The sequence below is a fragment of the Hipposideros armiger genome, unplaced genomic scaffold (genome assembly GCF_001890085.2).
Source record: "Hipposideros armiger isolate ML-2016 unplaced genomic scaffold, ASM189008v1 scaffold_1084, whole genome shotgun sequence".
Classification (NCBI taxonomy): Eukaryota; Metazoa; Chordata; class Mammalia; order Chiroptera; family Hipposideridae; genus Hipposideros; species Hipposideros armiger.
Window position 1 is genome coordinate 119,478 of NW_017732434.1, and position 14,314 is coordinate 133,791.

A 14,314-nucleotide genomic window follows, 5' to 3' on the forward strand; every position below is an offset into this window, starting at 1 on the left:
CGATGCCCGCCCACTTCATTCCACATACCATTCAGGCATCAGCAGTGCTGCTGGGTGTATGCTCGGCTGTTATGCGATTTTGCTGTTATGCGATTTTACCACACTCGCAAAATCGCACACAGCCGACCATATAACAAACTCTGTATTTTGAGTGGAAATGTTAGGGGGTCGTCTTATACGCCCAGTCGTCTTATACGCCGGCAAATACGGTACATCAATACAAGAAAGGCATTTCTTTTTTGTTTACTTTTTTATTATTTTTCAATTACAGTGACATTCAATATTATTTTATATAGTTTCAGGTGTACAGCATAGTGGTTAGACGTTTATGTAATGTACAAAGTGATCCCACCTGGCAGCATACTTAGTTATTACAGTATTATTCACTATATTGCCTATGCTGTACTTTACATTGCTGTGAATATTTTGTAACCTCCAATTTGTACTTCTTAATCACTTCCCCTTTCTCATCCAGACTCCCAACTCCCCACCCCCATCTGGCAACCATCAGATTGTTTTCCGTGTCTATGAGTCTGTTTCTCTTTTGTTTGTTTGCTTATTTTGTTCTTTAGATTCCACGTGTAAATGAGATCATATGGTATTTGCCTTTGTCTAACTTATTTTACTTAGCATAATACCCTCTATGTCCATCCATGTTGTCGCAAATGGTATGGTTTTGTTTATTTTTATGGCTGAGTAATATTCCATTCTATATATGGACCACATTTTTATCCAATAATCTATTAATGGACACTTAGGTTCTTTCCATATCTTGGCTATTGTAAATAATACTGCAGTGAACTTAGGGGTGAATATATCTCTTCCAATTAGTGTTTTGGATTTCTTCAGATAAATACCCTTAAGTATTTATTGAATTGCTGGGTCATAAAGTAGTTCTAGTTTTAATTTTTTGAGGAGCCTCCATGTTGTTTCCCATAGTGGCTGCACTATTGTAATCCCACCAACAATATACAAGGTTTCCCTTTTCTCCACACCCTCGCCAATATTTCTTGTTTGCTGATTTATTGATGAAAGCCATTCTGACAGGTTTGAGGTGATAGCTCATTGTGGTTTCAATTTGCATTTCTTTGATGATTAGTGATATTGAGCATCCCTTTCATATGTCTATTGGCTATGTGTATGTCCTCTGGGGAAATGTCTAGTCAGGTCCTCTGCCCATTTTTAAATTGGACTTTTTTTTTTGGTATTAAATTGTATGAGTTCTTTGCAAATTTTAGATATTAACCCCTTATCAGATGTATCATTGGCAAATATCTTCTGTCATTCAGTAGGTTGTCTTTTTGTTTTGTTGATGGTTTCCCTTGCTGGGCAAAAACTTTTTAGTTTGATGTAGTTCAATTTGTTTATTTTTTCTTTTGTTTCCCTTGTTCAAGGAGATATATCAGAAAAAAATATATTACTAAGAGCAATGTCAGAGTTTACTGCTTATGTTTTCTTCCAGGAGTTTATGGTTTCTGTCATACATTTAAGTCTTTAATTCATTTTGAGTTTATTCTTGTATATAGTGTAAGAAGGTGGTCTAGTTTCATTATTTTCCATGTATTTGTCCAATTTTTGCAGCACCATTAATTGAATAGACTGTCTTTGCCCCATTGTATAGTCTTTCTTCCTTTGTTATAGATTAATTGAGCATATAAGTGTGGATTTATTTCTGGGCTCTGTATTATGTTCTATTGATCTATATGTTTGTTTTTATGTTGGTGCCATTCTATTTTGATTAGTACAGACTTGTAGTACAGTTTGATATCAGGTATTGAGATATCTCCAACTTTGTTCTTCTTTCTCAAGATTGCTGTGGCTATTTGGGATCTATTGTAGTCCCATATAAACTTTAGAATTATGTGTTCTTGTTCTGTGAAATGCCATTTGGCATTTTGATAGGGATTGCATTATTAAATCTATAGATTTCTTTGGATAGTATGGACATTTAATGATGTTAATTCTACTTATCCATGAGCATGGTATATACGAAGATCAGACAATTAGGTTCGCAAACTTTCCACCATGTAAGTGCACAGTAGAAAGTTCGCGAACTTAATTGTCTGGCATTTCATATTTGTATCTTCTTCCATTTCTTTCTTTAGTGTCTTATAATTTTATGAGTACAGGTCTTTTACCTCCTTGGTTAAATTTATTCCTAGGTATTTTTTTTATGTAATTGCAAATGGGAATGTTTCCTTAATTTCTCTTTCTCATAGTTTGTTATTGGTATATAAAAATAAAACTGATTTCTAAATATTAATTTTGTATCCTTCTACCATATTGAATTTATTTATTAGTTCTAATAGATTTTTGGTGAAATCATTAAGGTTTTCTTTATATAGTATCATGTCATCTGCAAATAATGACAATTTTACTTCTTTCCAATTTGGGTGCCTTTTATTTCCTTTTGTTCTCTGATTGCTGTGGCTAGGACTTTCAATACTGTGTTGAATAAAAGTGGTGAAATTGGACGTCCTTGTCTTATTCCTGATCTTAAGGAGATAGTTTTAGGTTTTCCATATTGAGTATGATGTTAGCTCTGTGTTTGTCATATATGGCCTTTATTATGTTGAAGTATGTTCCCTTTATTCCTACTTTCCTACAAGTTTTTATCATAAGTGGATGCTGGATTTTGTCAAATGCTGTATTGGCATCTATTAATATTACCATATGATTTTTATCCTTCATTATGTTTATGTGGTGTATCACATTTATGATTTGTGGATATTGAACTGATCTTGCATCCCAGGAATATCATGGTGTATGTTTTTTTTTAATGTATTGCTGAATTTGGTTTGCTAATATTTATATCTTGTTGAGGATTTTCACATCTATGCTCATCAGGGATATTGACCTGTAATTTTCTTTTTTGTAACATCTTTGGTTTTGGAATCATCTTAATGCTAGCCTCTTAAAGTGAGCTTGGGGACCCTTTCTCCTGTTGAATTTTTTGGAATGGTTTGGGAAGGTTATGTGTTAATTCTTCTTTGAATGTTTGGTAAAATTCACCTGTGAAGCCATCCAGTCTAGGGCTTTTGTTTGTTGTGACTTTTTTGAGTATTGATTTGATTTTGTTAGTAGTAATCGGTCTGTTCAGATTTTTTATTTCTTCTTGATTCAGTCATAGAGGACTGCATGTTTGTAGGAATTTATCCATGTCTTTCAGATTGCACAATTTTTTGGCATATAATTATTTGTAGTAGTTCCTTATAATCCTTTGTATTTCTGTGATGTCAGGTGTCACTTCTCCACTTTCATTTCTGATTTTACTTATTTGGGTCCTTCCTCTTCTTTTCTTGATGAGTCTGGTTAAAGTTTATCAATTTTGTTTATATTTTCAAAGGACTGACTCTTGATTTCATTGATCTTTTCTATTGTTATTTTGGACTCGTATTTCATTTATTTCTGCTCTGATATTTATTATTTCTTTCTTTCTGCTCACTTTTGCCTTTGTTTGCTATTCTTTTTCTAGCTCTTGTAGGTGTAAAGTTTGATTGTTTATTTAAGATTTTTCTTGTTTTCTAGGTAGACCTGTATTGCTATGAATTTCCCTCTTAGGACTGTTTTTGTTGTGTCCCATAGATTTCGGGTCTTTTTATTTTCTTTTGTCTCAAAGTATCTTTTGTGTTTTTATTTTCATTTGTCTCAAGGTATCTTTTGATTTCTTCCTTCATCTCTTTCATTGTTTAATGCCATGTTATTTAACCTCCATGTGTTTGTGTGTCTTTTAATTTTTTTTCTTGTAATTGATTTCTAGTTTCATACTATTGTTGATGGAGAAGATGCTTGGTATGAGTTCAATCTTCTTAAATTTATTGAGTCTTGTTTTGTGGCCTAACATGTGGTCTATCTTGGAAAATGTTCCATGTACACTGGAAAAGAATGTATATTTTGCGGCTTTGGGGTGAAGTGATCTAAAATTATTAAATAAATTCATGTGCTCTAATGTGTCATTTAAGGCCACTGTTTCCTTGTTGATTTCCTGTCTGGAAAATCTATTCATTGATGTTAGTGGTGTGTTTAAGTCCTCTACTGTGACTCTATTACTGTTGCTCTCTTCCTTTATGTCTGTCAATATTTGTTTTATATATTTAAGTGCTCCTATGCTGGGTATATAAATCTTTACAAGGATTATACCCTCTTGTTGGACTGATCTCTTCATCATTATGAAATGTCCTTCTTTGTCTCTTATTATACCCTTTGTTTTAAAGTCTATTTTGTCTGATAGAAGTATTCCTACCCATTTTGTATTGATTTGTTTCCTTTTGTACAAAATATCTTTTTCCATCTCTTTACTTTCAGTATGTGTGTATCTTTCGATCTGAAGTGGGTCTTTTCTAGGCAGCATATGTATGGATCTTGATTTCTTATCCATTCAGCTACCCTATGTCTTTAGATTGGAGCATTTAATCCATTTACATTTAAAGTGATTATTGATAGGTACATAGTTATTGCCATTTTGCTATTCATATTTATGTTCTTTTTCTACCCCCCATTCTTTTTCTTAAAGAACTGTCTTTAACATACTGGTTTGGTGGTGATGAACTCCTTTAGCTTTTTCTTGTCTGGGAAGTTCTTTATCTTTCCTTCAATTTTAAATGACAGCCTTGCTGGGTAGAATAGTCTTGGTTGTGTTCCCTGCTTTTCATCACTTTGAATATTTCGTGTCAATCCTTTTTGTCCTGCAAAGTTTCTGTTGCGAAATCATCTAACAGTCTTACGGGAGCTCCCGAGTAGTTAACCGACTGCCTTTCTCTTGCTTTAAGATTCTCTCTTTGTCTTTAACCTTTAGCATTTGAGTTACAGCATATCGTTGTGTGGACCTTTTCGGGTTCCTCTTGTTTGGGACTCTGCATTTCCAAGACTTGTATGTCTTATTTTTTGTGCCACGTTAGGGAAGTTTTCAGTCATTTCTTTAATGAGTTCTCAATCCCTTGCGCTCTTGCTTCTCCTTCTGATGCAAATGTTGTTACGCTTGATGTTGTCCCAGAAGTCCCTTGAACTATCCACATTTTTTTTTAAAGGTTGTTTTTTTTTTTTGTTTTTTTTAAATTGGGGAATTGGGGGGATGGGAACAGTGCTGGGGAATTGAGGGAAGGGGAACAGACAAGTTGCTGTTGTTTTGTTCTTCAGTCTAGTTGTGGAGGACGTTGCTTCACTGGCCCAAGTTGGCACCATCATTGCACTGTTCTCTGGCGAGGCAGATCAGTCGCCGGCTTCTGGACAGCCGCTCACGCTGGCTGCTGGCTACATGTGGTAGCCCATGGCAACCCACTGCCACAGGGAGTGCAGCCTACGCCATCGCCGGCGACTCATGGCAGCCCAGCTCCAGGTTGAGCTGTTGTTCAGCGTCTCAGCTGTGGAGGGCAGTGTCACTGGCCCTCATATGTGGGATCCGAACCGGGGCCCTCTGGCATCCCAAGCGAGTTCTTAACCATTGCGCCACTCGGCCGGCCCCACATTTTTTTTTTAATCTATTTACTTTTTGCTGTTCTGATTGGGTGTTTTCCACTACCTTGTCTTCTAAATCGCTGATTCGATCTTCTATTTTATCTAATCTGTTGATTCCTTCTAGTGTATTTTTCATTTCATTTATTCTATTCTTCATTTCTGACTGGTTCTTTTCAATGGCTTTTATGTCCTTTTTTATGCTTACTGTCACTTTGTTGAAGTTCTCACTGAGTTCATTAATTCTTCCCCTGAGTTTTTTGAGCATCCTTATAACCAGTGTTTTGAACTCTGGATCTGGTATGTTTTTTGCCTCCATTTTGTTTAGCTCTTTTTATGGGGTTTTCTCATGTTCTTTCATTTGTAACATATTTCTTTGTCTACACATTTCAGCTGCCTCCCTGTATAGTTCTATTTGTTAGGTAGATCTACTACATCTCCCAGTCTTTGTAGGGTGTGACCTTATTTAGTAGGTGATCCCTGGGGGCCCAGTGGTACTGTTTATCTGATTAACTGAGCTAGGTGCTCTAGGAGTGTCCTCTGTGTCATTTGTATGTGTCCTCCTGTTGTAGTTAAGCTTTGATGGCTGTTGGCACATCAATGGTTGGGGTTGATCCTTTGGCTGAGTGGCTATAAGGATTGGCCATGACCACAGAGTATGAACTGCTGTGCAGGTGCTGACCCCATGGAGCAGGATTCACCCAAGTGGACTCTGGTGCCTGCTGAGATCATTCTTTTGGTGTGTTGCTTGTGTAGCTAATCAGATGGTGTTATGTTGTGATTTGGAGCCAGCTATGAGGTTTGTTGGTTTGGGGCCCTCCTGGGAGGGGCTCCTGTGCAGGCCAAAGTCAACTGCTGCCTGTGACCAGCCCCAGGCTACCTGGTGGGAGTTACAAAGTGATTGGTGGTTGGAAATTACCTGTGTTGGACCTGGAGATGTGTGAGAGAGGCGACACTGCAAACTGAGGCCAGTTGTCACCAGTACTCTGCCTGAAGCCAGTCAGCAAAAGGCACAGGACACACTGAGGCCTACAGCAGCTTGCAGGCTGCCCCTAACACCCAGTCACAGAAAGAGCCTGGGGCAGCAGGGGAGTTTGGTAAAGTAGGGTTTCAGGGAGTTACTAGGGTGAAGCAAGTGGTGTTCACCAGGCTAATTCAGATTCAGATTTGGCCATGTGGTATGTGGGCTCAATACAGGGACAATGGCAGCTGTCCCTCCAGAGCTCATTTGGAAGTCACACAGTTCAGGTTCTCCCTATATGTCTCTGGCACCCCCTCCCTCCAGCCACTGTCCCTTCATTGGAGCCAAGGGTGTATGAGTACCTGTGAGCTGGTGAGTCTGTGCATGGGGCTTTTAAGAGGATGCCTGTGTTTCCAGCAGCCTTCTGTCTCACCTGGACAAACAGAATCTCCACTGATTTCCCAGATGTTGTGGGGGCTTTTCTTCTTGCAGCTGGTGCTCTGGACTCGGGAGCCCAGTGTGGGACTTGGACCCTTCCTTCTTCAGGGAGGACCTCCCCAGCTGAGATATTTCTCATGATTCTCAATTACCAACATGTTGGGCTAGCCTGTTTCACATCTCTGCCTCTCCTACCATTAGCGATGTGACTTCTTCTATATGTCTTTACTTACAGGACTTCTGTTCATCTAGTCTTCAGATGGGGCTCCAGGTTGATTGTTATATAGTTTAGTTGTAATTTTGATGTGGTAATGGGATGAGGTGAGCGCAGCATTTACCTACTCCGCCATCTCTACTACAACTAAGGAAGGCATTTCTATGGATGTAGATAAGCTAAATTAATTTTAAAGAATGTTTTTAATTTTTAATACAGCATTCATGTTTTGTTTTCTTATTATCTTTGCAAATAGTTGTTTGAGATACAATGCTGCTTTAGGCCTAGTCCAAAGGTTATTTTGCCCTGTTTTAACATTCCAGAGGTTTGAGGAGTAAGACCTGCAAAACAGTTCCTCTAGGATGGCAGCTCCAACTCCATTTTAAAGTGGCTTGGTTCATATTATCATTATTATTATTATTATTATTATTATTTATTAATTGCAGTCCTATCCTTGTTATGTTTGATATTAGAGTTATTCTACCTTTTAAAAATGACTTGTTAAGCTTTGTCTTTTTCTGTGCATTGTAAAAATATTAGACTTTGGCTATGCTGTAAGTTTTTAAACTTAACTTTATTGAGGTATAATTTATATATGATAAAGTACATTCATTTAAGTGTACACTTTGATGAGCTTTGAAAAATATGTTCACCATATTTTATATGGTATATAACAGTCATATCAATCAAAATATAAATATTTACTGCATCCCCAAAAGTTCATTCTTTACATTTAATCCCCTTCCCATGTCTAGTTCTAAACAACCCTGATCTGCTTTTGGATACTGTAGTTTTGATATCCCTTTTCCAGAATTTCATATAAATGGAATCAAGCAATATATACTTTTCTGTTTCATGAGTCTTTGGCTCAGAATAATGTTTTCAAATTTATCAAGGTTTTTCCATATGTGACTGGGTAGTATTACTTTATACAGATATACCACAATTTGTTTATCCATACTCCTCTTGATTGACATGTAGATTCTTTATCTATTTGGGGTCCTATGTGGGGGGGAAACTTCTATGAACTTGTAAATCTCATGGGCAAATGTTTTCATTTCTTATGGATAACACTTGGAAGAGAATTTTTGGGGGTCATGTAAGTGCATATTTAAAATTATAAGAAACTACTAAGCTGTTTTCCAAAGTATGTATTGCATTCTTTTTTCATTTCCCTCAGTAATGTGGGTTGCTTCAAATTGGTTTACATCTGTTCCAATACTTGGTTTTGTCAGTCTTTTTAATTTTAGCTATCCTAATAGGTGTGTAGTGGTACATTACTTTGGTATAATTTATATTTTCCTAATGACCTATGATGTTGAGCATTTCATGAGCTTATTGGCCATTATACCAGCTCCATCTTTTGTGAAGTGTCCTTAATTCTTTTGACAAATTTTAAAAATTGAGTTGTGCTATTGTTTTACGTGTGTGTGTGTGTCACACACAACCACTGACATATGAGTATTCTGGATACAGGTACTGTTCATATTTACATATTGAAAGTCTATATATTTATATTTTTATCAGTGTCCTTTTAGAAACAGACATTTTCATTATGACAGTGTCCAATTTATCACTTTTTCTTTTATGTTTCAACTTAAACTTTAATGTTGTCTGAGAAACCTTTTCTTACCTCAGAATTGCTAATATTTTCTCTCAGTATTTAATATAAATAGCCTGCTGCCCACCAGAGCAAGAAGCTGAATCAAAGCAAGTATAGTTGAGAGAATGAGAGGGAGAAAGGATGATCTCTTATCCTAGAGCTAGTTTAGATCCCTTAAAACTGTCTGAGCCTTCTAGGGTCTCTGATGAATAGCCATGATATTCATTAAACTCATCCCACTCTGGCTAGTTTGAACTTCATTGTGTCCGAGACCATTGTGACCTTTGGAATTGTTCAGCTTACCGCTCTTTGCAACCCACTCAGGGGAGCTCCCTGCAGATTTCAGAGTTCTGCCCCTACATGGCTCCTTCCTTTGTGGCACCCTGCAAAACAAATTCTAATTGCTTCAGCCTCCCCAACCTCCAGGTCTTTTTCCCCAACTCAGTAAGACCACCATGCTGTCCTTCGGTTCAGTCTTCCTGCATTGCCGTGTGGAAACTACCTGTAGGCAGAAAGTATTAGTTATAGGGTTCAAATGATTTGTTTCCCTTCTTTCAGGGATCACTGTCCTATGCTTCTTGTCCAATGTCTAAACTTATTTTTCTTGCATATGTTTTATCCAGTGTTCTAGTTGTTTACGGAAATAAGGTAAGTCTGGAATCAGATATTCATCATGACAGGAATTGGATTCTGTACATTTTTCTTTGAATTGTGGTAAAACACATAAAGTTACTATTTTAACCATTTTTAAGTTTACAGTTCAGTGTCATTAAGTATATTCACATTGCTGTGAATATATACACTATCAACACCATCTACGTCTAGATCTTTTTCATCTTCCTGAACTGAAAATCTGTACCTATTAAGCAGTAACTCCCTATTTTCCACTTCACAATAAAGCTAAGCAAAGCAAAACAAAATAAAAACCCAGACCCTCAGTGGTATTTGACATAAAGTAGTTACTACTCGCACTTGTGGAGTCAGGTAGTAAGGAGTTAGGTGGCACTGCTCGTTTTGCTTTGGTTCACTCACATGTTTGGTTGTTAACTGGCTGTCAGCTGGGGAGACCAACACAACTGGGGAACTTAGCTGTTTTACACCTGACTCTCTTCTAGCAGGCCAAACCATGGAGATAGCAGAGGTGAGGGAGGCCAAGCCTTAACATGCAAGCCCATTTCAAACCTCTTTCACTATTACCTACCAAGGTCCTATTTTCCAGAGCAAGCCACATTACTTACACCCACAGCAAGAAGTGGGGCAAATCTTCCTACTTACGATGGGAGAATAACAAGGCAAATGGAATGGATTCAGGAAAGTCTGATGACTTGAAGTCATCATTTTAAATCCAGTACATGAACCTACTTTCTTTCATTTTATTTTGAATAGAATATGCTCACCCCTCTATTTAAAATTTCCTGTGTGCTTCTTTCAAATATCTTATACCTAAGTTTCATTTTTCTTTACTCTGAAGGCTGAGATTCCATGCTTTTGAATAAGCAGGGTTTATGAAGTTATATAGCTATTTATATATTATAGATTTTTTTCTCTAGTATAGTTTTATCATTTTCTTTTGTTTTTTACTTTCTGTATTTCCTTTACTATTTTATTTTTTTCTTTGGTATATATACACCATTTTCTATGCTTTTATATTTTTTAGTGTGTACAAAGTTATGTGCACTGTTTTTTTTTTTTAACTTTTTTTTTTTTAAGATTTTTATTGGGTAATTGGGGGGATGGGAACAGTGCTGGGGAATTGGGGGAAGGGGAACAGACAAGTTGCTGTCGTTTTGTTCTTCAGTCTAGTTGTGGAGGACGTTGCTTCACTGTCCGAAGTTGGCACCATCATTGCGCCTTCCCGGGCGAGGCAGATCAGTCGCCGGCTTCTGGACGGCCGCTCACTGCGGCTGCTGGCCGCTCACGCTGGCTGCTGGCCGCTCACGCTGGCTGCTGGCTACACACGGTAGCCCATGGCAACCCACTGCCACAGGGACTGCAGCCTCGCCGTCACGGCAGCCCAGCTCCAGGTTGAGCTGTTGTTCAGCATCTTAGCTGTAGAGGGCAGTGTCACTGGCCCTCATATGTGGGATCCGAACCGCGGCCCTCTGGCATCCCAAGTGAGTTCTTAACCATCGCGCCACGCGGCCGGCCCTGTGCACTGTTTTATATAGTGTACTGCTTACCATTTAAGGTTTCAATATCTTTTGAAACCCATAGTTATTTATTCATTAAAGTTAAAAATTTGACTTTTAAATCCCCTAATTAAGGAATTTTTATACCACATTTACTTCCTTTACACTTCTTTTAACCTACATTGCCATCTTATTAGTACACTGACTTATACTAATATTTAAATATTCTTACCGAACATCTGAAAGAGAATCTTTTCATATTGCATGTATATATTTTACTCATTTTATACTTATATCTGTGTCTGACTTATTTCCCTGCTCACTTTCAATCTTTTTATATTATGAGTTTCTATGGACTTTGTTTTCAATAAATCTAGCATTTACTTAACAGTGCTTACATCAGAAACTGTACTATATAATTTATGAGTGGTGTACTTTAGGAAGACTACAAAATTATTAGACCACAAACTTTCCTATTTATAATCTTTATTCATTACATTTTTATATATCTGCTGTATTATTTTAGGAGACAAATGTGAAGTCGTCATAACTTCATTCCTCTATATGTAACCTGGATTTTCTACCTTGATGTTTTTAGGATACCTTTTGCTTTCACTGAAATCCAAACCAGTTTCTAGGAAGACTCTTGGTGAGTGTGATTAACTGATTTTCCCTAGATTATGATGAACCTTTTCAGTTTACACACCCTGGTATGCAATTATTTCCTTAAGTTTTCTAACCCAACTCTGTCCCTCCCCAAATTTCACCCCCGTGCCCAAGGGAACACTGACGATTTTTAATTTGAATCATCATTGCCTATCCCATATCTATATTTCCTTTTATAATTTTAATCTCTTTCGTCTTCCATTCTTACTTTAAAGTGAACTTTCCACGTGTGTTTTAGCATCTATAATGTAATTTTTATTTTGCAATTATGTTTGTACTTTTCCTGAATTGGAGTATCTCATTTCATGTTTCATCTTATCCTATTATTTTCTACCTCAATAAATTTTCTCTTAATGGCCTCCTGTTCCTTCTTTTGAGGAATGATTTTTCTTGCATCCTAATGAGAGTGCTCTAGTTTTCTGCAATTACTTCTACATCTGGTAATAGAGAATAGATTTCTCTCTTGATTGTTTTGGGTGAGTTCTTTCCCTTGTCTTCTAACTGGGATCTTACTGGTTTATTCCTCATTAATCACTCTAAGGCCAAGTAAAATCTACCTTGGCTTGGAATGAACCAGCAGTTTGGATGCATTGATTGCATTGCATTCTCATAGTTCCAGATTATGGGAAGGTGGATGTACACAATTCCTTACACAATTTGTACAGTGTAGTAATCACTGATATTGCACTGTGGTTTGATTTATTCTTTCTCTTTACTTCCTCATTCCCTAGTACTTAGAACAAATGAAGTATCAAAGTTTTTCATTTGTCCAAGTACCTCTGTTGTTAACTTGGGAATTGAACGTAGGTCTTGCTTCTTCTTTATTGCCTCCCTCCTATATCTTCTTCTAAATAATTGTGATAATATCACACATACACTCTCCAAACAGAATGATTGCAGTTAATGAATATTAATGCATGTTATTATGGTTTATCAAATATGTATTACATATTTATATATTAAAATATGTATTTCTATTTATCAGATATGTATATATGTAGTTTACCTAAATCATTATTTTTGGGCAGTTATGTCACTTCTATTTCTGTAGTATTAAAGTAACTTATATTAGTTAATTTTTAATGTATTTTGGCACTATTTTCTTGGGATAAGCTCTTAGAAGTGGAATTACTGGCATAAATTATAATACAGCTTCTGTGAACTTTTTATATATATCAAGAAATTGATTTCCCAAATCTTTTCACCAAGTTAAACTTTCAGAAGCAGCAAGAATATATACTCTCATTTAAAAAATGTTATTATATACTTATTTTGAAAAAAAATTACAATTCTGAAAAGCTATGAAAAAGAAAATACAAAGCAGCCATTGTTTCACTGCCTAGCAATGGCTACTGCTATTGATTTGGCTTAGTTATTTATTTTCTGCTCTACTTCCTTCTAGGATAGATGGATGGATGGATGGATGGATGGGTGAATGGATGGATGAATGGATAGATAGACAGGTAGGAAGATAGATAGATAGATAGATAGATAGATAGATAGATAGATAGATAGATTGGATGCACACATGGATGAGAATATTTATAAGATGATATGTAAGGTTTTATATTTTTTTGTGATTATGCATAATCCTGTGATTAATGCCTTCACATTTAATACAATTGTTTATTTCATTAATATAAATCCTAGAAAGAAAATCAGGAAGAATAAATATTTTCAACATTATGCATAAGCGTGTATGGTATACACACACATATAAAATGTCAAAAGGGTGTAGCATCAACTTATGCTTTCAGCATCCATGTATATGAATATTTGTTACATTTATCCCACAATTATTGAGTATTAAAAGGATTTTCCTATTTTGTTTAATTTGATAGGAAGACAATGATACCTTATTGTTTTGATTTGTATTTATTTGATCACTAGTCAGGTAAAATATATATTTTTCTAATGTTTATTATCCATATATAAGTATTCTTCTAAAGAAAGTCTGTTAAAGTTCATCATCAAATTATCTACTTTTATTACTGTGCATAATACTTTTTTTATAAATAATATTAATAATTTTACTAACACAATTGCTATTTTGTACAGGTGAAAATAATTGTTATTTTTTTAATTAACCACATTTATTTCTATATTCTATTTTAAACTTTTAGTACTTCTAGTTCAAAAAGTCTTTCTACATAATCAACAAATTACTTAAATATCATAGTTGATCTGTAAATTATGTTGAAGAGCTAATGAAATGAAATCCTCGCCACCCTCTGAGTTGAATTCTGTTCTTTGCATCAGCAACAGGAATCAAATCAAATACTATCCCAGTACTCACCGTGATTGAATTGTTTTTTTATTTCAGAGAATAAAAGACCATGCCTTAAATTCTCAAAGCTAAGTGTAACGGATTCCTTCAGAGATTTATTTAAGCCCCAAATTGCGATGTTTCTGATAATGTATACAAGGAACAACCTAAGCTGTGGTGAGCCACTGTTTGGGCAGAATAACTCACTTAGCATTAATTTTGACATGAACAAGAAAACAGTGTGGCTTATTCACGGATACAGACCGACGGGCTCCATTCCAGCTTGGCTTCAGAACTTTCGAAGGATTTTGTTGATTCAAGATGATATAAATGTAATTGTAGTTGACTGGAACCGGGGTGCTACAACTTTTATTTATAATAGAGCAGTTAAAAATGCCAGAAAAGTTAGTGCGGCTTTGAGTGAGTGCATTCAGAGGCTTTTGGTAAGTCTGGAATTTTATGTACATATATATGTTATGCAATATACAGTGTGTTATGCAATACCACGAAGTGGTAATAAAAGAATGTGTTTTTAGTGCTTTTTTCCCATAGCATTCAGAATTACTGCTTTGATATGCTAAAGTAT

At 36.0% G+C, this 14,314-nt stretch overlaps 1 protein-coding gene across 1 annotated transcript in view; it reads left to right on the top strand.

Annotated features, from left to right (window-relative positions):
* LIPI (lipase I) overlaps nt 1-14,314 on the top strand; it is a 51,346-nt gene that overhangs the window by 7,783 nt on the left and 29,249 nt on the right. Inside the window, exon 2 of the mRNA XM_019632149.1 lies at nt 13,786-14,171. Coding sequence (XP_019487694.1) covers nt 13,786-14,171 — 386 coding nt within the window. The remainder of the gene's footprint in view (nt 1-13,785; nt 14,172-14,314) is intronic.